The sequence below is a fragment of the Canis lupus genome, chromosome 19, assembly GCF_011100685.1.
Source record: "Canis lupus familiaris isolate Mischka breed German Shepherd chromosome 19, alternate assembly UU_Cfam_GSD_1.0, whole genome shotgun sequence".
Taxonomy (NCBI): Eukaryota; Metazoa; Chordata; class Mammalia; order Carnivora; family Canidae; genus Canis; species Canis lupus.
In genome coordinates, this window is record NC_049240.1 from 2,718,847 (window position 1) to 2,741,706 (window position 22,860).

General features: G+C 46.5%; 1 protein-coding gene across 2 annotated transcripts in view; it reads left to right on the forward strand.

Moving 5' to 3' along the window:
• Nucleotides 1–22,860, forward strand: part of RNF150 (ring finger protein 150) — a 241,742-nt gene that overhangs the window by 181,844 nt on the left and 37,038 nt on the right. For both annotated transcript variants that reach the window (XR_005373859.1, XM_038564569.1), the window contains exons 5-6: nucleotides 7,436–7,532; nucleotides 15,104–15,314. Coding sequence is in view for 1 of the 2 variants with exons in the window: in XM_038564569.1 (XP_038420497.1) it covers nucleotides 7,436–7,532; nucleotides 15,104–15,314 (308 nt within the window). In the remaining variant the exon portion in view is untranslated. The remainder of the gene's footprint in view (nucleotides 1–7,435; nucleotides 7,533–15,103; nucleotides 15,315–22,860) is intronic.

Consider the following 22,860-nt stretch of genomic DNA (forward strand, 5'->3'; position numbering starts at 1 on the left):
CTCTGCCCTCCAATGTGTCTCAAACTCACTTGGGACACAGAACAGTAAAGCAGGGTGAAGAGTGGGCCTGTAGGGCGATGCTCATTGTTTAAGAGCTGGCATCCATTCTGATCTGTCAGTGCCCAGACTGTACCAGTTGTTAAAATACTTTTAGTTTCACCCAGATGTAAACAAATGATTTTAAAAAAGGAGGGGAGGGCTGGATGGCCCAGTCAGTTCAGTGTCCCACTCTTGATTTCCACTCAGCTCATGATCTCAGGGTCGTGCTTGCGTCGGGCTCTACGCAGGGCATGGAGCCTACTTAAGATTCCCTCTCCCTCTCTTCCCCTCACCCCTCCCTCTTGTTAAAAACAAAAACAAAATCATAGTATAGTACTTTAGCTTCTAATGTGCCAGGTAGTATCCTAAGTATTTTATGATTTTATGATTTTCGTCCTTTTTTCTTTTACAACTTAAATTTCTTCTCGGTTTAAAGACCTAAGTGTAAACCAGATTCTTTTTTTGTGGGATAAAAGAGGTTAAGCATTTCAATATTGGTGCAGTCTGCCATATTGCCCTCACAAAGTGTTAGACCAATTTTTGTTCCCACCAAAAGCATATGAGTGTTTACCCCCTTGCCAACATGAGCTATTATCAAGTTTAAAAATAAATGCAAATCATCCACAGAAAATAGCTCACTGTTTTAATTTCCATTTTTCTCATTTAGTTAGGAAACACTTTTGCAATTATTTTTTAAGATTTTATTTACTTATTTGAGAGCGAACACATGAGTGTGAACAGGGGAACGGGCAGAGTGAGGGGCACAGGGAGAGAATCTCCAGCAGAGATTCCTGGGTGCAGAGCCTGGCACGGGGTTTGATCTCATGACCCTGAGACCATGACCTGAGCAGAAACCCAAGAGTCCAATGCGTAACCGACTGAGCCAACCAGGAGCCCCACTTTTGCGAGTGTTTTAAGACAATTATCTAAAGTCTTAAATTCAATTTGGGCAAAAGTATCAGCAAGGAATACTCCGTCATCAGCAGTAATTATGCATGTGTGAAAATGTGTTAGAACAAATAAAACGATTTTAAGAAATCTGGATATAAGATCAACATGTAATTAGTGGTTTTCAGTTGACTGGAATGATATTAGCTAAGCAGTACCAAACCTACTTATCTTTTTTTCCTTTTTTTCTTGTTAGCTTTTGACCTCCTCCCCGATTTCTCCCATTCACCACTGGCAACTAGCCATCCGTTCTCTATATCTATGAGCTTGTTGTGCTGTTGCTGTTGTTGTCTTTGTTTTTAGATTTCACACATACGAGTGATCATAGGGTATTTCTCTTTCTCTGACTTATTTAACTTCGTACCATGCCCTCCAGGTTCATCCATGTTGTCACAAATGGTGAGATCTCATTCTTTTTGTGGCTGAGGGTAATATATTCCATTATGTATGAGTGTATGCGTGTGTGTGTGTGTGTGTGTGTGTACACTACATTTCTTTATCCATTTGTCCATGGGTCTACTAACTTTGGGCTTCATTTGTTCTTCTTTATCTCCTTTGTCCTTTGGGATCACCGCCCTCTGAAAGACGATCACAAACAATACCACTTCAGAGGGTTGTTACACCAAGTAAAGGATATTGTCGTATAAAAAACAGAAGACAAAACTGTGCCACAGTGAAGTCACTTGCTCAAGGTCACAAAGCTGGGAGTGGTGGTCAAACTCTGAAATTCAGAACGCATCCTGAGCTACGGCAACATATGTAGGAAAACCCAATAGGGCCAAAAAGGAAAAGAAACAAACTCTCCTTGGCAGAGTTTCGAGAAAAGGGATGGGGTGTTCAGAGAAGGGATATCTGAGCTGTGACTTGAAATACGAGGAAGGTTTGACATACCAGGAGGAGAAAAATGAGAAGGACATTGCAGGGCGACGGTGAAAGTGTGGGGTAAGCGTGGAGGCAGAACAGAGGATGTGACAAGTGCCGGCTGGGGTGAGCCCTCTGTTCCTGCATTTTGACTTGGTGCCATAGGGAGGGGGGAGCAGCTGAAGCACTTCAAGTACGTGGAGAGATACATGTTTGTATTTCAGAAAGCTAAAGCAAGAAAGGGGAACCACAGCATGTCAAGAAGAGCCCTCAGAGAAGGCTGGGCATGACTTTCTGTGGTACTCAATGGTACAAATATGAAAATCTTGTGGGAAGATGATAGAGCTGCCAACTAACGTTTACCAGATCTGCAGGGCGGTGGAGAGTGGAGAGGACAAACATGTAGAGGCCGGTGTTATCCTCTTCCCAGATAAATCAAGCAAACTAATATCTAAGTCCGGAGGAGGCCAATGTCTGCCAGCTTTTCTCTTCCGTAGCCAAGTGAGTACGCTTAAGGCAGATCACTTTTCCCTTTGGTTTTCCTGATCCCCAACCCCTGTAACTAAGATACTGCCTCCTGGAAGCTGAACCACAAAACTACATCATTGGGAACCCCACCCCCACCCCTCACCCCCTACCCATGACAGGCAGTGGGGGAGAAAGGGTGGGGGAGGGCAGAGTTAGGTAAAACCAATGACTGCAGGACCGGCTTTGAGCCCTAGCTCGGCGGCTTACTAGCTCTTTGGATAATTCTACTTATTTTGATGAGCTTTAGCTTACTTTTCCATAAAATGGGAATAATCTACCTCATAGAGCTGTTATGAATTAATAAGGTATATAACTTGTCTGGTACATAGTAGACATTCAGTAACCAGTAGATATTTACTAATTAAATTCGTGTTTATTAATTCAAAACCTCTGACTTCATTGGCAACTTTACAAATAAGGTTCTGAGGCTCCGGAGAAATATCTTGACTACCCACAGAAGCCCTGGATATCTCCTATTTAAATAGTTAATGTTGCCTGGATCCCTGAGTGACTCATGTTCTTTTTGATAACCATTTCACTGAAGGGAATGAAACAGCCTGTATTGGTGCTAAAAGGAAAGTCATGGAATTTCGATGACAGGGTCTGACAAAGCCTACAAAAACAAATGAGATGGAAAGGCGGAAGAGCTCCTTTCTTTGTCCAGGTGAAGAAAAAATAATGCCATTTAATTGGAGATGGTGTCGCACACATCGGCAAAAGGACAACAGAAAATAAGGATTAGGATTAATAAATGGGGAAATGAGTTTAACTAGGTCATTAGTGCTAAAAAAAAAAAAAGGGTGAGAACTTATTTTATTACTCATAGTCAGCTCAGCCTCATTATGCAGTTGTCAGCACCATCTTTTGTCAGGTGTTTGAAGAAGTTTTTCTTAAACATTTGCTTCCCTTTGATGAATTAAGAGGGAGAAGGGTTTTGGGCAGCCCTCTGTTTTATTCCTAGCTTGCCAGGACTGCTAAGAGACAGAGTATCTTGTCCCATTGTTCCCCAGTATATACTTTATCACGCAGCCTTTGTTAAAGCTTGGGAAGGAACAGTCCTGGGCCATGAATCGTACAAACAAGATGAGTTGCGACTGACTTCGTCATAGGGATGTTTACTCAACCATTGGTGCATCTCACTAAAGGCTGGACTCTTTCCATCTCTTTGTTTATTTATTTAGTCTAGTAACTTTTGTTATTCTTTCCACTGAGGAGGGAAAAATTGTTTTAAAATCCCAATTATAAAAAACAAAAAAAAATCCCAATTATAAAGTTATAGTCTCTATATTTGATGGTCAACACAAGAAATATGGTGCTAGAAATAAATGAATGCTGGTTAATAGTCAGCACGATTGCCCTATGTGTGTTTTTTGCCCTCGTTCTCCTTTGATTTTTTAAAATTTGCCTTTACTCGTTAAAATGTTAAAAGTCTATTCTAAAGAGTAGAAACCACAGTAATAACATAATATCTAAAAACAAGATGCAGTACGATGGTATTAATAAGATTAATGGTAGCTTACAATTAAGGAGGGCCAAGAGTTATGTTTTAAGCTTTGGGGTCACTATTTATCCCTGTACCCCAACACACACACACACACACGCGCACACACACACACACACACACACAGTCGTTCACTTGCAAACTGCATACTTAGAAGAAAATTTCCCAGGTGAGCAACTGAGCCTTGGAGATCCAAGAGTTGCCTCAGACCAGAAAGCCAGAAAACAGTGGATCCAGGAGTGTGGCTTTTCAGTGGCTTCTCTGTTGCAGTTCACAGGGAACCACGGAAGCACCAGGGAAGCTGCATTGGTGGAAGGACCTTGTCTTATTCATCTTTGTACCCAGCCCCTAGCACAGAACAGAATGGAACAAGGGGGCGACGTAACTAGCACTGTATTTTAAGAAGATAAATCTGGCAAGGATGAGTGGGATGAGCAGGAAAAGCTGGTGACATGGAGAGCAGTTTAGATGTTCTTGCAATAATAAAGAACATTAGCAAGACTAGGAACGAGGGAGGAGCATTGAGAATAGACACGAAGCAGGACATGTGGAAGATGTAGCAAGAGTGAGGCCATGTGGCTTGATGACCATGTGTAGGCCATGAGGAGTACCAGGTCTTTTGACAAATATCCATTCATATGGCAAATATTTCTTGAGTATCAACTTTGTTCTAGATGCTGGGGATAAAACAGTGATTCAGGCAAACGAGGATTTTGCTCTAGTGGACCTTATATTCTCATTGGAGGATGTATTGGTCCCCGTTCTCCAGAGAATCCCATCACATCCCACTGTATGATCCATCACTTGTGTATGTATATATATGAGAGAGCGTTTTCGAAGCATTGCTTTTTTTAAAAAAAGATTTTATTTATTCATGAGAGACACAGAGAGAGAGAGGCAGAGACACAGGCAGAGGGAGAAGCAGGCTCCATGCAGGGAGCCCGACATGGGACTCGAACCCGGGTCTCCAGGATCAGGCCCTGGGCCGAAGGCGGTGCTAAACCACTGAGCCACCCGGGCTGCCCGTGGCATTGCTTTTTCAAGAAATTACCTATGTGATTGTAGGGCTGACAAGTCGGGAATCTATAGGGCAGGCTTACAGGCTGGGAACTCGAGTAGAATCCGATGCTGCTGACAGGATGCAGAATTTCTGCTTCCCCAGTAAACCTCAGTTTTGTTCTCGTGGCCTTTAACTGATTAAATAAGTTCCACCTAGATATTTAGGATAATCTCCTTTATTTAAAGTCAACTGATTGTCCTTGGTAACCAGCTCTCTGACATTGCCCTAGATTAGTGTTTGATTGACTGGGCTCAACAGCCTCGCCAAGTTGACCCACGAAACCTACCATCACGGAGATATCAGAATGAACAGGACACAAAGAGGAATGACTTGGGGGGTTCGAATCGTTACCAGCTTTTGTGGGCCCTGGGAAGACTTCTCTGCCTCTTCAGCTTACAGATGAGGTGTCTGAGGCTTGAGGATATTAAGAGACTTGCTGAAGCTCAAACAGCTACTGACTGGCCCTCCCGTCATTCCGACTCCAGCACATATGCAGGAAACACAGTCGAGGCCGCCTCCCCAGAACAGCCAGAAGGATCACAGTGTTTGACTCTCTTCCCCAAAGGCCTGCCAGTTGGTGAGCAAGTTCAGATTCAGAACTTGTTTCCTGGGGGCTCCTGGGTGGCTCAGTTGGTTAAGCGCCTACCTTTAGCTCAGGTCATGATCCCAGGGTCCTGGGATCAAGTTCCGCATCAGCCTCCCTGCTCAGTGGGGAGCCTGCTTCTCCCTCTCCCTCCACTGCTCCTCCCCCCACTCATGCCCGTTCTCTCAAATAAATATATAGATAAAATTTAAAAAAAGAGAGAGAGAAAAAAAGAACTTGTTTCCTGAGTGCAGAGCCTGAACGTAGGGAGGTCCATACTGGTTTTGGGGGGACGGGGTGGCTTCATCCTGCACTAGTCCCTCCCTCATTCCTGCCAGAGCCCAGCTCAGGGCTTTTGTGCCAACCAGTCGGTCATTCTTCCCGGAATACTTGTCTCCCCTCCCCTTCATGCGGGTAACGTCTGTGTAGCCCTTGAGCGTTCCTTTGGCACATCATCAGGAAAGTCTTCCCTGAGTACCCAAACTAGATAAATCTCCCAGTTATAAGCCTCCCTAAACTGTGTTCTTCTAATGTGACACGCAGCACTGTTGTCGCTAAGTAGTTTATTTATATTATTTTATTAACTTCTGTTCCTCCTCTCACACTCCCTGGGGGAAGGAGGCAAATCGCTACCATGCTGATTCCCAGCGCTGAGCGTAATTCTTGGCATTTATTACTTGATTGGACAAAGGTATGGATAAAGGAACCAATGAATGTGATATGTGTCATCCAAGGAATAAATCTGTAGGCATTCCAGACAATCATCTGGAAACATGATGACTCATGCAGGTGGCTTCTCTCCTGTCCCAATCCCCGGTCTAATCCTATGCGGTGTACAGCCAACCCCATCCTTGGCACGTGGGGTTCTTCTCAATGTCCATTTAAAGGGTGGCTCTTCCTGCGCTCTTCCCTAAGTTAGGGGTCCCTCTTAAGCATTGGAGCCTAAAGCCCTTGAACCCAGAGAAAACAGAACTGTTAGAACAAAAGAGGATGAAGGTGCGAGAGAGAGTGGACAGTATTCCAGGAATAGTGCACCGCCAGGGACAGGCAGGCGTGGACGGAATGTTCTGCGAAGCCCTCCTACTTAAGACAGGCCATGCTCTGTCCTCTCACCCCAGGCAGCAAGTTCTGACTGCTTCTGCCTGTGGTCTGGAGTCTCACGAGTGAGGAGACGAGCTTCGGACTCGAGCCGCCCCTGGTGACCTCTTGGGCTCCTGAGAGCCAAGTTGAGGGAGAGGCCGGCTGGAGGCCCCCCTGCCCCTGAGCGCCTGCCCTCCGCCCGGGCCGTCGGGGCTCCCGGGAGCGGCGCTTGGGGACGGCAGTGGGGCAGGGCAGCCATGCAAGCAGCTCGGGTTGTTCACTGCGCCTTCCGGTTCGACAGCCGGCAGCCAGAACCACGTAAAATGGCGTCTGTGTGGTTAAATGCTTCCAGGAGCTCTCCTGCCCTTCGGTGTGAGAGCCCAAATATTCATGGAAACGAGCCTTTGTTTTGCAGTCGTCTTCTGACTGTGGAAAAAGAAACTTAGGATTTATTTACAAGTAGCCTCTCTCGAGTTATCCTGAAAGGCCTGTGAAGTCCTCCCCCCGCCACCACCACCCCCACTGACATTCTTTCCACTAAGCATTCTTCCTAGCGAGAAAGAGAAAAAAATCTGTGTCTTCATTCTCTCCATTTTCTGAAACTTGGAAGACTCAGTTGTGAATCATATAGGACAGTCGTGGGATCCAGAGAAATTTTGAGTCTATCAGCGCAGGGTGTAAGAGGAATCTCACTGGCCCAGGAGTGAGGAGACGGAGGTGTGAGTCTTGGCTCTGCCTCCTGCAGTCAAGTGACCTTGGACAAGTCTCTGGGCTGTGGTGGACTAGGTAGTGTCTGCAGTTACCGCCGCTCTAAGATGTATGGTTCTCATTGCAGGCATCTTTTCCACAAATCCTGTGTTGACCCCTGGCTTCTAGACCATCGTACCTGTCCCATGTGCAAGATGAACATTCTTAAAGCCCTAGGGATCCCGGTAAGCACAGCACAGCCTACAGCCTCGTAATGTGTGTCTTTCTGCATTACCCCCAAAGCAGGGAGAAAGCCTCACACCTGGATTTTCTCTAACCCCTCGTCTGCACGGCAGGGGCGTCCTCTGACGAGGCCCCAAGAGAATGCACATGTCTGGAAACATTTCTCCTCTCGCTTTTTCTCAGTTCAAGAACGTCACGACCCTCTCACCACATCTGTGTCTGTGAATCGAGATGCTGCTTATGCAGCTCGTAGGCTTCTCACCTGGGCCCCAGGGTGTGAGTGCAGGCAGGACACAGCAGAGGCTGGACGGCCCAGTTGCACTTTGCTCACCTCCCGTGTCATTACTCAGTGCCTGCGAGGAGAGCCGCACGCCTCACCTTCTGTGCTGCCCCACACCCAGCTTTCCTTGCAAAGGAACTCTTCTGGACAAGGGAACCTGGCCCAGAGCCCGTGCTCAACCTCAGGTCTCTGCAGAGAGAACAGGGAACCAGAGCCACTTAATTCCAGCGCTACCATCCCACCGGTGCGCTCAGTTAGAGGTTTAAAAAATGTAGTCACTCCCCCAGTGCAAAGAGAATCCCACCAGCTGGCGGCTTGCTGCTCCAGGGAAGGCTCTTCCCCAGACTGTGTTAAAGCGAAGCCCACAAACTGGTGGTTGGTGAGACCCCAGCTGATGTGGTGAGGGCAGGAAGCAAGCCAGGCCACCAAATCCGAGGGCTGCACACAGGGATGAGAAGAACATAGGCACTTTCTGGAAGCAACTAGACAGCCAGGATCCAGAGAGCAGCCTCCCCCGTCCCCTCCACTCTGCTACACCCCCTGCTGTCACTTCTCACTGCTAATGGCAGAGAGTGAAGAGAATGTTAACGGTCCCGAGATATCACTAAAGAAGAAAGGACCAGATATCAGGGGTTTCCTTCAATGCCGAGGGGCTAATTATCCTCGGACCATCAGGGTGGCCCCGTCGGAGAGGGCAAACCTGAAGCATTGTGAGGTCCTGCCGTGGCTGAATTTTCTACCTGGTACCAGCTGCCTCCCTGCTGGCTGGATGCTGTTTTTCATGGTTGATACACCGAGCACAAATCAACTTGTGTGATGCTAGCTTGGAGCTGGATTTTGAAAGGCAATGCATTAAATTTTCAGACCAGGGTTGTGAATGCATAATGCATTCAAGGTGAAAATCAATTACAGTGAACATGAAATATCAGTAAGAACCCAACATCTCTACCAGATACGAGGAGCTTAGGAAATGGAGCTCAGGGTTTGGACTTTTCACATTTCTAGCTGCAGCTGGCTCATACAGGGAAGGGGGGAAATGTGTGTACGTGTGTGCTTGCATATGTGCATGTTGTCTTTAGTCGCCAAAATCTTTAGAGCACTTACAATTAAAGGCAGACAGCCGCTTTATTTTTTTTTTTTAAAGATTTTATTTATTTATTCATGATAGTCACAGAGAGAGAGAGAGGCAGAGACACAGGCAGAGGGAGAAGCAGGCTCCATGCACCGGGAGCCCGATGTGGGATTCGATCCCGGGTCTCCAGGATCGCGCCCTGGGCCAAAGGCAGGCGCCAAACCGCTGCACCACCCAGGGATCCCGACAGCCGCTTTATTTGACCCAGCACCTATTCCTCACGATATTTTCGAAGCTCCTAAATGTCGATCCCAGTGCCTCCCGGTCAGGACAATGAAACCAAACCACCCCTGGTAGTTAAGTTCTGTATTAACTAGTATTTGACCTCAGACTTCTCCAGAGAAGGTATGACTTCTCCAGAAGCTACTTGAGAATGAGCTGAGGATATGGGTATTGTTTTAAAAATAGAATTATCGGGTGGCCTTCGGGCTTATTTCCAAAATTAACAACATTTTTACTTTTTAGCAGTTGGACATCTTGTTCACGGCTCCATACCCACCAAGTAAGAAAGATAGGGTTTTACTTAGCACACTGACTTCCAGAAAAATAAACACTGGTAGCATCTTTTGAATTTTACCAAGGATTCATAAAGGGCAGCCGAACAGGAACAGGAACATGACACACATCTGAGCTCGACCCAGGGAACAGAACATCCTCCAGGAAGAAGAGGGCATGTGTGCTACTTCTCGGGAAGCACCAACACATATGGCTGCCCTCATGCCTCCCCAGGGCCTTTCTGGTTTTGTCCTAGAGGATGATACTGACGTCTGGATCTGGGAGGAATCTGGGATGTTGTTCCACTGCATACTTTGCCATTGGGTGCAAATATACATGCCTAAACTGTACCAAAAAGATGACGTGTTATTGCACTCCTGTAACTTTCCATGTCACTGAACAAGCTCACAGCCTTCTCAATTAGCAAATACTTCCCATAGCTGGCTGAAACCCTTTCTATGCAGCTTAAAGAGATTGTTTTATCATTTTTCTAAGTTCCTTGTACTCCATTCTCAAGGAAAATTGAAAAGAGCTTGTCCATCTCTACCAAGTGATGCCTGTTGGTTCTTACCTCTGTATCCCTTTCATATGCTAAGTGCCCAGTAAATGCCTGTGGCATTGCTGCCCTCCAGACTCAGTCACAGAATCATATTTATGAAATTCAATCTGGTCTTCCTTTGAACAGTGTCCGCTCACCAAGAATTCAGTTGTAATCTTGGCCAACTCAATTGTCCAGATACAGGTGGTAAGGTGTTTCGGCTTGTTTTGCGGTTTTGCTCCTGTTGCCTCTGAGTATCCTTGTGTACACCCGTACTAGAGGGCAAATACATGTCAGTGGAGAGCTGAAAGCTGGGGACATTTTCGTGATTGGATTTCCCTCGGATGAGCTAGTAGTGAGTGAAAGCCCAGCTGGCAGATCAGGAAATTCCTATTGCAGTGGGTATCTTTTTTTTATTATTATATTTTGCCAAGAGAAATAAACTATTGGGACCACCTGAGTGGTGCAGGGAGTTAAGCATCCTTCTCTTTTTCAGCTCAGATCATGATCTCAGGGTCATGAGCTCGAGCCCCGCATCGGGAGTTCTGCTCGGGATTCTCCATCTCCCTCTGCATCTCCCCCTGCTCTCTCTCACTCTCTCACTCTCTCACTCTCTCTAAAATAAACCTTTAAAAAGAGAGAGAGAAAGAAATCAAATACTACATTGTAAAGAGGGCAGGGGCGCTTTCTTCATCCCTTTATCTACACAACGGTGCCTCCTGTCTTCCCAGTCAGGTCTAGGCGTGTCTTTGTAGAATGATGGGACCCAGGTCTTAGTCAGTACTCACTCCTACAAGGTACCATGTCAACCAGGCCATTCATATCCCAGAAAACACCTTCTCCTATCACTGTTGCCCTGATATGAATAGGATGAGAGATGTTGAATAGAAAATCCCATGTAGCTGGAGTATTCCCAAGTTCCTGACTCTTTAGGGGTTGGCTTATTTGAGGAGTAGCCCCATGCTCACCTGAGTTCGAATACCTTTACCATATTCACTTGCAGATGGCATTTGACATCCTCTGCCAAACATCATGACTTCATTTCTCTTAGACGTATATAAATTGGATTTCTTTTCAAAATATTCTTCTATTTGATGAACCACTTAGCGTGGATGTGAACTGTGAGTTTCTCTAAGTTGCGGTCTACTCAATACCGTACTCATGCGTGCCACCAGTCACAGTCTCACTGACATAATTAGCTCTTTCTCTTTTCCCCTTCTGTTAAAGATATAATACTAGTTCCCACTAGTCCCCAAAGTAAAAGGAAACACTCCGCATCAAAATTAATGACTTTAAAAAAAAAGAAAAGAAAAGAGATAAAACGAAGCAACGATATCAACAAGCAAAGTCAACATTTTGAAAAATATGTCACTTGTTATCACATCTATGATTGTGTTCAGATGCTTATGGATGAAAGACCAAGCAGCACAGTATGCTCGTCGTGAAATCTTTGCTGACACCCCACACACAGTTGCTTTGCTTATGTTTTTATATAGTGTAGGGGAAGGAAAAAACATGTTTTCCCTTCTACCCTCCTAGTTCTCCAGCTGGGGCCCCGTAAATGAGACTGGTTAAAGATTAACAAGAGAAAAACAACCAGACATTTATTAACATGTGCATTGCACATGCACACGGGAGCACTTAGGGATGAGTAACTCCAAGGGGTGGTCAGAACTTGGACATTTAGAGCATCTTCACAGAAGAACAAATTTTTAAAGAAGCGAAAAGACAAAGGTAAAGGACCTGGAGTTTAGTTTCTAGGGCAGCAAATTGTGGGAAAGCACTCAGCTGAGGCAAACTAATGGCAGATAAGGGCGTGTTAGGAAGGTGTGTTATTACAGATCCATTTTGGGCATCAACTCCCAGACTCCGGTGATGAGAATGTTCTTCTCTTCCTGGTACAAGGAAGGGGGCCACCTCTACAATTTATATCCTACTTTCAGGCAGATGGGAGGAGGGCAGAAAATATTTCTTTATCTGCTTCTTTTCAACTGTGTTTAGCTCAAAATAATCCTCATGCCAATGGCAACATTTGGGGGTGGCATATTCTGCTACCATTGAATAGCATACCTTACCTTCGCACAAAACTAGACAGTTTTTTTTTTATTTTATTTTATTTTAACTTGACAGTTTTTAAAGCACTCTCTCAAATCCTCCCGTAATTGATCTAGGGCAGATACTGACATTCTCAGCTTTTCATAGTAGTAAACTGAGACTCAAAATGTTCAAATTGACATCTACCGAGTACCTAATAATTGTCAGACACCATATACGGGCATGAAACTCAAGATCAACGTAATGTAGTGGCTTTAAAAAGCTCATGTCTCACTTATAAATGGAATCTAAAAAACTGAACTCCTAGAAACAGAGAACATCCTGGTAGTTGCCAGAGGCCGAGGGTAGGGGTAGGGGTGAAATGGGCAAAGGCGGTCAAATTATAAGATAAATAAATCCTGGGGACGTGAAGCACAGCGTGGTAACAATCCTGTGTTGTATATTTGAAAGTTGCTAAGAGAGTCGATCTTAAAAGTTTTCATCACATGAACAAACTTGTAGCTATTTGGGGTAATGGGTAGTGACTGAACCTATGTGTTAATCATTTTCCAGTATATATATATATATATACAGTATATATACTGGAAAAAAATATATATATATACACTGGAAATATATATATATATAGTTTTATATATATATATATATCAAATCATTCTGTTGTCTAAACTACTACAATATTACATGTCAGTTATATCTGAATAAAGCTGGGGGGGAGAAAGCTTGTGGAGTAGTAGTGTGAGACCAGCACAGCTACAAATAAACCATAACAGAGAGAAAAATGCCTATAAAGTGTCACAATATCAAAGATGCTACCTGGGAGGGAACGCTACTTAGCAAAGGTGACATTTGGCCTGGGAATTGAGGGATGATTAGGAATTCATCACAGCCAGTTTGAGACCTGGGGATGGTTGGTGCTGAGCAGAGGAACAACATAAGCTGCAGCCCTGGGATAGGGAATATATGCTCTGTGTTTCCAAAGGCTGGGGTAAGGGTTTAGAGACCCTGTTTTGCCCCACCAAGGAGCTTATAATTCGTTCCTTAAGAGAAATGAAGCATCATACCTGTGTGGTGGTGGTAGTGGTGGTGGTGGTGGTGGTGGTGGTGGTGTTTTAAAGAGGGCTCTGATGAGAAAGTAGGGAATAGGATATCTCAGGGAAGAAACTTTAAGGAAATGGGGAGGCTGCGAATGGGGAGAGATCATTTGGAACATACCTGCTCATGTCCAGTGTCACAATGTCTAAGTTTAGTAAATATGGTGGGTTGGTCATTCAGTGAACTGACTTTTGATAACTTGGGTTTCAAGGAATTGGCTCACTTCCAATAGAGATGAAGAAGGTGAAATGGAAAGAGAATACAGAAAAAGAAGGAATGAGCTGAATTTGAGACTTTTATGAGATTGATGGAGATCTCCAACTGACTATTGGAAACACAGGCGTGGAGCTTGGGAGACTGGTTTAAGAGTGGAAAATTAGGGATCCCTGGGTGGCACAGCGGTTTAGCGCCTGCCTTTGGCCCAGGGTGTGATCCTGGAGACCCGGGATCGAGTCCCACATCGGGCTCCCGGTGCATGGAGCCTGCTTCTCCCTCTGCCTGTGTCTCTGCCTCTCTCTTTCTCTCTCTCTCTGTGTGTGTGTGACTATCATAAATAAATTTAAAAAATTAAAAAAAAAAAAAGAGTGGAAAATTAGGACAAGAGTCCTCCACTTTGGATTTCTTGCTTTGTGCTCCCAGGGAGTCCATGAGTAACACAGTATATAGTCATGTAGTGATGTTAATTCAATCAGTGCCAATCCAGAATTTTCCTCACCTAATTCTGCCTGTCCTGATCTACATCTATTGGGAGTGCAAAACCACAGAATTACCATCCCACGAGGCAACATTGATGTTTAAATGAAGAAAAAAAAAATTAATTCATAGCTATTCTTAGTATTTCTCAAGACCATATCTCTGCAACACTATCTTTTTAAAATAATCTTTGAGTTTAGAAGAGTCATAACAACTAAAAATCATTTTTAAACCTGTTTGAGAGGGGCCCCTGGGTGGCTCAGTCAGTTGAGCGTCTGCCTTCGGCTCAGGTCATGACCCCGGGGTCCTGGGATCGAGCCCTGTGTCAGGCTCCTTGCTTCTCCCTCTCGCTCCTTCTCTCTCTCTATCTCTCTCTCCTGTCAAATAAATAAATAACATCTTTTTTAAAAAAGCAAAAAACAAGTAAAAGCTGTTTGAGATATATTCAATATAATTTCGCAGAACTAAGACCAAAGAGAAAAACTTGCAAAGAATAAGATTTTGCCCAAAGGTAGATTAGTCTCACAAAGCTGGTCAACACAGGCGGCCTTGCAACACGGAGAGCTCCCCATTTTTCTATTACTCAGTGAGGCTGTCAGAGATCTGAGGATGAGGCCCCGGAGGGAGGGGAAATCTCGTAATGAGTGGATAATTAGACGAGATGGTATCCACACGAGTGGATAAAATTTTAATTTAGAGGATTTGACAAACGTTTGATCAATTTGCATGTTAAGCGAATAGGTTATTTTTTTTACAGCTAGTTTTTGGCTTACGTTTAACCGCTGCCACGACAAAAATGCCCTCACCCTGTGCTTTTGTGTGTATCTCTAATGAACAGTTCGCCATGAGTTCGATTCCGGGCCCCCTCCCTGCTCTCATGTCATCGGTGCATTTGCAAACGGCGCATGGGTTAGGGGGTGATGACCAGCTGCCGGCTACTTCCTATATGAGGAGCAAACTGCATTCAGGGCAGGGCTGTCATTATAAATAAATACAGTGGCCCCTCCCACACCACTGCCAAGTATTATATTAATACGTGAATATTGCTGCTTCTGGAATTAGAACGTCATATCTAGATCTAAACAGACCCCTTGGAAAGGGCAATTTGGGAAGATGTTTTCATGTTAATTGCAGAAACTATAATGGAATGTATTTTTTTAACTGATCCGGGAGGAAACAGTAAAGAGCTTTGGTTTCCCACCGAGACAAAATGTTTAGGCTGTAAACCCTTCCTCTCGAACTTGGCGACGAACGCTCAGGACCGATGCTTTTCCGTTCCTATCAGCCCAATGCCGACTGCATGGACGACCTGCCCACCGACTTCGAGGGGTCCCTGGGAGGCCCGCCCACCAACCAGATCACGGGCGCCAGCGACACGACTGTAAACGAAAGTTCAGTCACTCTGGACCCTGCCGTGCGGACCGTGGGAGCCTTGCAGGTGGTTCCGGACGCGGAGCCCACCCCGCAGGACGGAGAGGTCGTCTTTACCGCCAATGGTAAGTGCTCGGCCCGGACGCGCCGGGGCGCACAGGGTGGTTGGCACACGGGGGTTAGAGAAAGACGCTGGTCTTCAAGAAGAAGTTAAGTGAGTATATACCATGGCCAGCCGAGCAGTCATACTACCCGGCCCTGAGCAGCCCATGCCAGGGGCGCCCGGGCCCAGCCTGCCTCCCGCCCAGGGCCTGACCCCGGGCCCGGGATCAAGTCCCGCATCAGCTCCCCGCAGGGAGCCTGCTTCTCCCTCGGCCTGCGTCTCTGCCTCTCTCTCTGGGTCTCTCATGGATAAATACATAAATACTTAAAAAAAAAAAAAAGCAGCAGCAGCAGCCCAGTGCTTTCCAAAGGCAGCAGGCCGGACAGCAGAGCGGGGTGCGTCCTGCCTCCCTGCCTTGCACAGCGTGGCCTTCCCCATGGTACCTGAGTGGGTAGGGCAGCGGTTCGGGTCTCTGCAAGTGGAGGGCAAGTGGAAAGGCAACTGCAAGGGACCCTTAGTGGGATTGGGGTAGACACAGCCCTGCTCCCTCCACGTGAGAGAGAGAGTTTGCTCTGGGCTGAACAGACTGGCCCGGGCTGCGTGCAGGGGGTGCTCTCCCCTTTGCTGCAGGGCTCCAATGTAAATGGCATTTCTGTAGATGGGCGTTTTTACGGTGCCACCTAAACCCCCCTACACGGCAGGCGGCATCTTACACCGCCTTTTGGAGTCCTTCCCCATCCTCTACATGTGCTCTGACTCTGGTTCTATTTGATGGTAGTCATAAAATTTATCTTGATATTTTATTTATTTATTTGAGAAGAGAGAGGGGGGGCCACTAAAGACAGAGCAAGCATGAGTCGGGGTGCAGAAGGAGGGAGAGAAGCAGGATGCCTGCCGAGCCGGGAGCCCAATGCGGGGCTCCATCCCAGGACCCTGGGATCATGACCTGAGCCGAAGGCAGACCCTTAACCATTGCCTGAGCCACCCAGGCGCCGCCCGCCCCCCACCCCCGCCATGTAGTTATAAAAATATTAAATAACTGTGTTAGCACCGAGATTGAAGCTAAAACCTAAAGTACGGCTCTTATTCTCATACAGTAGAGAGAAAAGCTTCCCGAGAAAGAAAAGCAGCATGCAAATTAACTTAGGTTTAAGGTTTAAGGGTGGGTGGATATTGAAATTAAAAAAAAAAAAAAAAGATGTATTATTTCTCTTGATAGAAGTAACCTATTCACTCTAGAAAATTCAGAAATGGAGAAAAGCAGGGGAAAGCCTTTGGGATATTTCCTTTTCAGTCGGTCTCTTTTTTACATATTTGTGATATTTGTAGAATTTGTAAAAATCATTCGGGCAGAAATGTAAAGATAGGCTTTTTTGCGGATGAAGGTCTTACGGCCGAAAGATTGGAACATGAAGCAAAGAATAAAAAAAGAATGCAAAAGTCACTCAGTACCCCACCTAGAAATAATCGCTCTTGACATTTGGGTGTGTTTCCTGATACTCTTTTACGGCAGAGCTGAGACAGTCCCATAAGGGTTGCTGCTGAGCATCGTAACTGGAGCATCCACGGGTTCTCAACAGAAAGTAACTTCAAGAGGAACGTGGTGGCAAATAGCTGCCCCTGCCTGGCATCTTAGTGTTGGGTGGATGAGAATTTTAATTTTGGAAGCTTGACTTGTTAGAGGCCTAACGCCCTCAATATTGAAAGAGTGACCTTTACACGTTAGCGGTCCTTTTTTTTTAATAATAAATTTATTTTTTATTGGTGTTCAATGTGCCAACATACAGAATAACACCCAGTGCTCATCCCGTCAAGTGCCCCCCTCAGTGCCCGTCACCCAGTCGCCCCCACCCCCCGCCCTCCTCCCCTTCCACCACCCCTAGCTCGTTTCCCAGAGTCAGGAGTCTTCATGTTCTGTCTCCCTTTCTGATATTTCCCACTCATTTCTTCTCCCTTCCCTTATATTCCCTTTCACTATTATTTATATTCCCCAAATGAATGAGACCATATAATGTTTAGTCCTTAAAGACGAATTCGATCCCTTTGTTTTGAAGACCTCGTTGGGCGCTAATACGGTAAGTTACGTATGTAATTCACATTTTCTGTGGTCAGGGTAAAAAACATGGGTTAAGCTCATTTTAACGCCATATTTTATTTAACCCAATACGCTCAACATATTTTACATTCTTTCTCTTCTGTTAACTCCTCAAAATGTGGGGTGTGTTTTACATTTCCGGCACCTCTCTGTTGGAGCAAGCTGCATTTCAAGTGCTTAAGAGCCACATGTGGCTAGTGGCTACCATACCAAAGAGCATAGTTCTAGAATGCTCGTCATTTTCAGGATAGGAGGACCTTAAAAGTAATTTAATCTTTACCGTGATAAGCTTCTAATTTTTAGCATGAGACAGTCGTGGCCCGGAAGGGTAAGTGGCTGATGCCGATCAAACAAGAAGTTCCCTGTCCAGAGTACGAGATTGTCCTGCAGTTTTTCCATTTATCGACATCTTTGCTTAGCCTCAGACATTTCACTGTTCGTTGTCTTAAGTGAAGTATATGGAAAGGCCTGACAACATTTTGCTAGCAGTTCAGAAACATGGAAGGCATAGCTTTCCTCAAACCCGTACGAAGAACCCCATCAAAAATGGATCCTTTCCAAAAAAAAAAGATCCTTTCCCTTGCCATAAAATATTATTTCACGTTCAAGAGAAAATGTGTCATCTGTGAGATTCCTTATTTTTCAGGGCGGATACATACTTCATATATCTCCATAAAGCCTGGATGACAAATGGCAAGGATAACTTGTGGGCTGAAATACATCCAAAAAATGAAATATAGAATCATGGTCTGTACCCACATAGTTCGGAATCCCTAAGCTCTTTGTGCCTGACATAGACTCAGGGCGTTTAGGCCATGGCAGACGTTCAGTAGATGTGTTCAGTCTAAGCTTGAAGCAGGAGGCTCCTGCTCAACAGAAGGAGAAATGCCAGGTCATTGTCAGGGAAGATATTGGTAAATTTGAGGAAACAAGAGGCCTGAGGCCATATCTGTGGTCAGAAGATTGATGGTATACGGGACTAGGGCTAGAGATGTCAGAGACCCAGTGCAGAAACTGAGTTTATTCTCCAAATATTTTCCCCGACCATTTATTTCCAATTAGTTTTATTTGTTGGGATTTAACAGAATATTCCAAACACAGTCATTCTGATTAGGTATTAATCGTTTATACCCTTAACTGAACGGCTTTAGATTCCTTAAGGAGAAAATCCTTTGCTTTGTAAAGGTTTGTAAATTGCCTAGTGCCCTAACTCAAATAACTAACGCATAAATGAACAAACACAGATGTGTGAATAAAGGGGTGAAAAGATTCAAATTCTCATCAACACAGTCGTAACCAGCTCTAATGCTGTCTAAAAATAACGTGGGTGGAGAATGAAGTGTCGTTGGCATGCACTATTGCCGCAAATTGCAAATAAAGAGCCCAGTCGAGGTGGGACCTGACTTTTCTTTACATTATCCTTTCCCACCTCACATCTCTACAGACCCAGAAAATGACTAGAAAACGAGGGAATAACAGTAGCTATCAAATACACCACATCAACAGTGCCTCAGGCACCCTTTTAAGTCCTATGAGGTAAATATGATTTTTATTATCATTTTACTGATGCAGAAATGGAGGCACAGCAAGATTCGAGTGATCGGCCCGAGGTGCTAGCTAGTGACAGGTGGGGCCGGCAGTCAGAGGACTCTCTGGCTCCGGAGCTCCATGCTTAGCCACGCAATACTCAGAGGATGGACAAGGGAAGAAAATAAACACAGTTGCTTGCTCCCTTCTTTCATGTATTTATTCCTTTCCCCCCATTTTTCTAAATCTCTGAAAGAGCAAAAATGTGCACAGCTCCTACTCTCATGCCCGTCCCTACCTCCGCTCTTCCCGTCTGGCAAATGGTGTTGGTGTGTGATCAATCAAACGCGTGTAAAAGTCATTTCAGCACTCAAGGGGGGGGGAAGGTGTAGAACAGATTGCCTGTAGAGTGAAGAGGGGAAAATCTGGCATTAAAGGATCATCTCCAGTTCTCGGGAAAGGGAAGAAAGAAAAGCATCGACATAGCAAAGGAAATCCAAAGACGTTGCAAATCCGGCATTTGGGAGGAGGATGTTCTCATATGCATGAACCCGAATGCTTCTGAATTTCTGCCTTTTGCAACCTCACGTGGCCGTCCCCAGTCGCACACTGTTCCTCCTGCATCTTGGTGCAAGGGGTCATTTGCATGAACACCCAGATGTCCCTCGCGGGTCTTTCCCTGCGAATTGCACCCAGAACACACTTGGCCTCTGACTCCCCAGGCCCAGGCTGCAGGCTCCTAGATTTGCTCCACACGGAAAAGAGCTTCTGAGGATCAGAGAAAGACACAGCTAAACACACAGCTCTGTGTGGCTGCAGACTGCAGACAAGAGCCAGAGAGAGACGCAGAAGGAGAAGACTCTACTACCGCTCCCCAGAAACATTCGGTGCCAGCCCAATCTTCTTGGGACCGTCTGAAACCTTCCCTTTCCTTTTTGAGGAAATCGTCCGTTTGCCTTATCGGGTCACTGCCCTACGCAGCCCTCTAGCACTGTTTCTCGGTCGTCACCCACCTGCCACTCCTTCTGCCTCCAACTAGAAAAAGGCAGCACTCGGCCCAGGGGGTGGAGGGTGGAGGGTGGGAGGCCTGGAGGGTGCTGGGAGCTAGAAGGAGACATGGAGATGGGCCAAATCGAGACACCGCCAAGCTGCTCCCGTGCCTGTGGGCACGTGCCGGAATGTGTCTGCCCGGGAGGCCGGGTCTTCAGGCTTCGCAGAAGGAGGCGATGCCTGCGAATTATTATGTACTTGGCCAGTCGAGGTGAGACGTGGCACGGGATTCCTCCGGGAGACCACCTTCCCCAACTTCCTGTCGGTTCTGATCCTGGGGGGGGTGGGGAAGCGCAGTGTATCCAGCATTTTAAGCAGACACCATTTGTGATGTGTTTAAAATGCATCCTTGTTTTGGCCTCTCTGCCACTTTCAATGTACTGAGTGGGTATCATGCTCTCCTACCGTGGGTGGCAATACCTGCAGGCCCAGGACCTGGCTCACTCCTAGGTGACTGGCAGTCCTGAAAGTCCCTGCAGGTCCCGACACAGATTCTCTGGCAGGGCCCTCTTCCTTGGAATGTCCATGCCTCGGGACAGACGGGTGCACCTCTTGCCTACTCACAAGGCCCCCTGCCGCCCGCTGCAGCCTCCGTCTGCGGAAGGGCCTTTACCCTCTAGGCCCTTGTGCGTAGGGCCCGAGTGGAGCCCACCCCAGCCCTGGCTCCTCCCCCATACCCGCCCTGACAGTCCTCTCCAGTCCAGCCCTGTCTGGCCCCTGATCTCACGCGGGCCATCCGCCTCTCCTCTCTACCCCCGCACCCCGGGCAGGGAAGAGACCTGAGTCACAGTCTCCTTTGCCTTTTCAAAGCCTTAAGTCAGTTCTCTCGGAGTCCTGTCTACAAGGACGCATTTCAGAATCCCCTCCAGGGTTCCCTTCTAGGAACCCCTCCCTGAGCCCGGGTCGGGGGAGCCAGCTCTTCCCCACCCATTTTGCTAGAGGGATGGGATTGAGCAGGACACTGCCCAGACACTTCTCTGCCTCCTCCTCCTGCTCCCTCGTCTTTATTACCTCAAAATGGGTGGTGCAGTCAAGAATCCCAGAACAGGTTCCCCTTTGTACCCATTATACATGCAGCAGTGGGCTGGGGAGCAAAGGGGAGGGAGGGGGGCCTGTCTTGCTTCTTCGCTGTCCAATGCCCCGTCAGTAGAAACAGTCAGGAAGGACCCCCTGAGTGCAAAAGAATTGATTTCTGAACATCCTGGTGATCTTTACTGGAGGGACCACAGTCTTATCCCTGAGTGCTACTAAACTATGGTTTCTTTCCAAAGAACCTAGAGATGGGTCGGCCTTTTGGGGGGAAAAAAATACGTTCATAACTCTTTAAAATGCATCCATGAGACAAAAATAATTGCTAAAGCACAGCTGAAACTGCAGCCCAGGAAAAAAGCCATTTATAGTGGGGGAAATGCCACTAACAGCTCCCCCTGCGATTCCCAGGAGCTCTCCAGGGACACATACTCCATCCTAATTATGGAAAAAAAACTTCCAAAAAGTTCATTCAGACACTCGCGTATAGTCTCTGGAATGATTTGCTTCCTCTGATTTGAGGGACTCAGCAGAAGCCTCTCTGAGGATCCTTCATTCCTAGAGACACAGTCTCTTAAAATTAGGCCAAAGGGGACATCCACTCATTTTTTTTTTTAAGTTCTTTGTTTACTATTTGGGGAGCAGTTGGTGAAGCACTCCGGACATCTACATTCAGAAGTTTTAAACGCCCCTCGCCTTGCTCTGACCACAGCCTGGACGTGAAAACAAGATAGACCGTGCATTCGGGAATTTTCCAGGGAACCCGGTTTTGAACCTCTGAGTCAAGACAACTGAGAGAAAAAAGGGAGGGTTGGCATACGCATCACGTTTCTGTTTCAAATGTGCAACTACGCTCTGCTATATTTGCAAAGCAGCAACTTCCAGGCTTTACATGACTGCAAAATATGCCGGTGCATCCAGAAATAAGCACATCTACCCGAGGTCTTCCATGGTTTATGAGAGAGGACAAGAGTGAGTAGCCGCGTCCGCCCTTTTGACTTGCATCAAAGCCTGAAATGGCGAAGTCGCTACCCTTGACCCTGGATAAATATGCTGGCTGGCATCAGCAATGACAATGATCTCCCCTGGTGTCCGTGAGATTCACATTAATCCTGGGAAGATGCTTGCTTTGATTTATGAGGATAGGGCAGCCCCGGTGGCTCAGTGGTTTAGCGCTGCCTTAAGCCCAGGGCCTGATCCTGGAAACCCGGGATCGAGTCCCACATCGAGTCCCACATCGGGCCCTTGCAGGGAGCCTGCTTCTCCCTCTGCCTGGGTCTCTGCCTCCCTCTCTCTCTCTCTGTATCTCTCATTAATTTAAAAAAGATTTTTTAATGATTTATGAGGATATTCCATTGTGGCGGACAGCAGAATCAGCCAGCCAGCCATCTCACAGTTTAGACCCCCTGGCATCTCCCCTTCAGGAGATAGTCCAGCCTCGGTGGACCACTCTGATACAGAACAAAGCGTCTGCAAACTGCGATACTGCTCCTCCCAGTCGTCGCCATGGCTCCTCGTGGGCCAGGTCCCTGGAGCAATCAGCCCCCCTGGTCTCTGAGCCATCCAGCTCACCAGCTCAAGGACAGCTTCAGCAGAGAGATGGCTGTTGTGAAGAGGAGAGATCTTTATGATGAGCACATGCCTCGATCATCAGGTGACCCAGATGGCAACTGCCCAATCCACCAGCCACCAGATTTTCCACAATAACGGTTCTCCTTGATTAAAAACATTTGCCAACCCAAGAGAGCCCACTCAGGGCCAGGCTCCCAGGGTTTTCCTGTCTTGGGCATCTGGTGCCTCTGCCAGGAAGCACTGAGGACCTGTAGATTTGCAAACAGCCTGAGAGAGAATTAATCCACTCAGACCA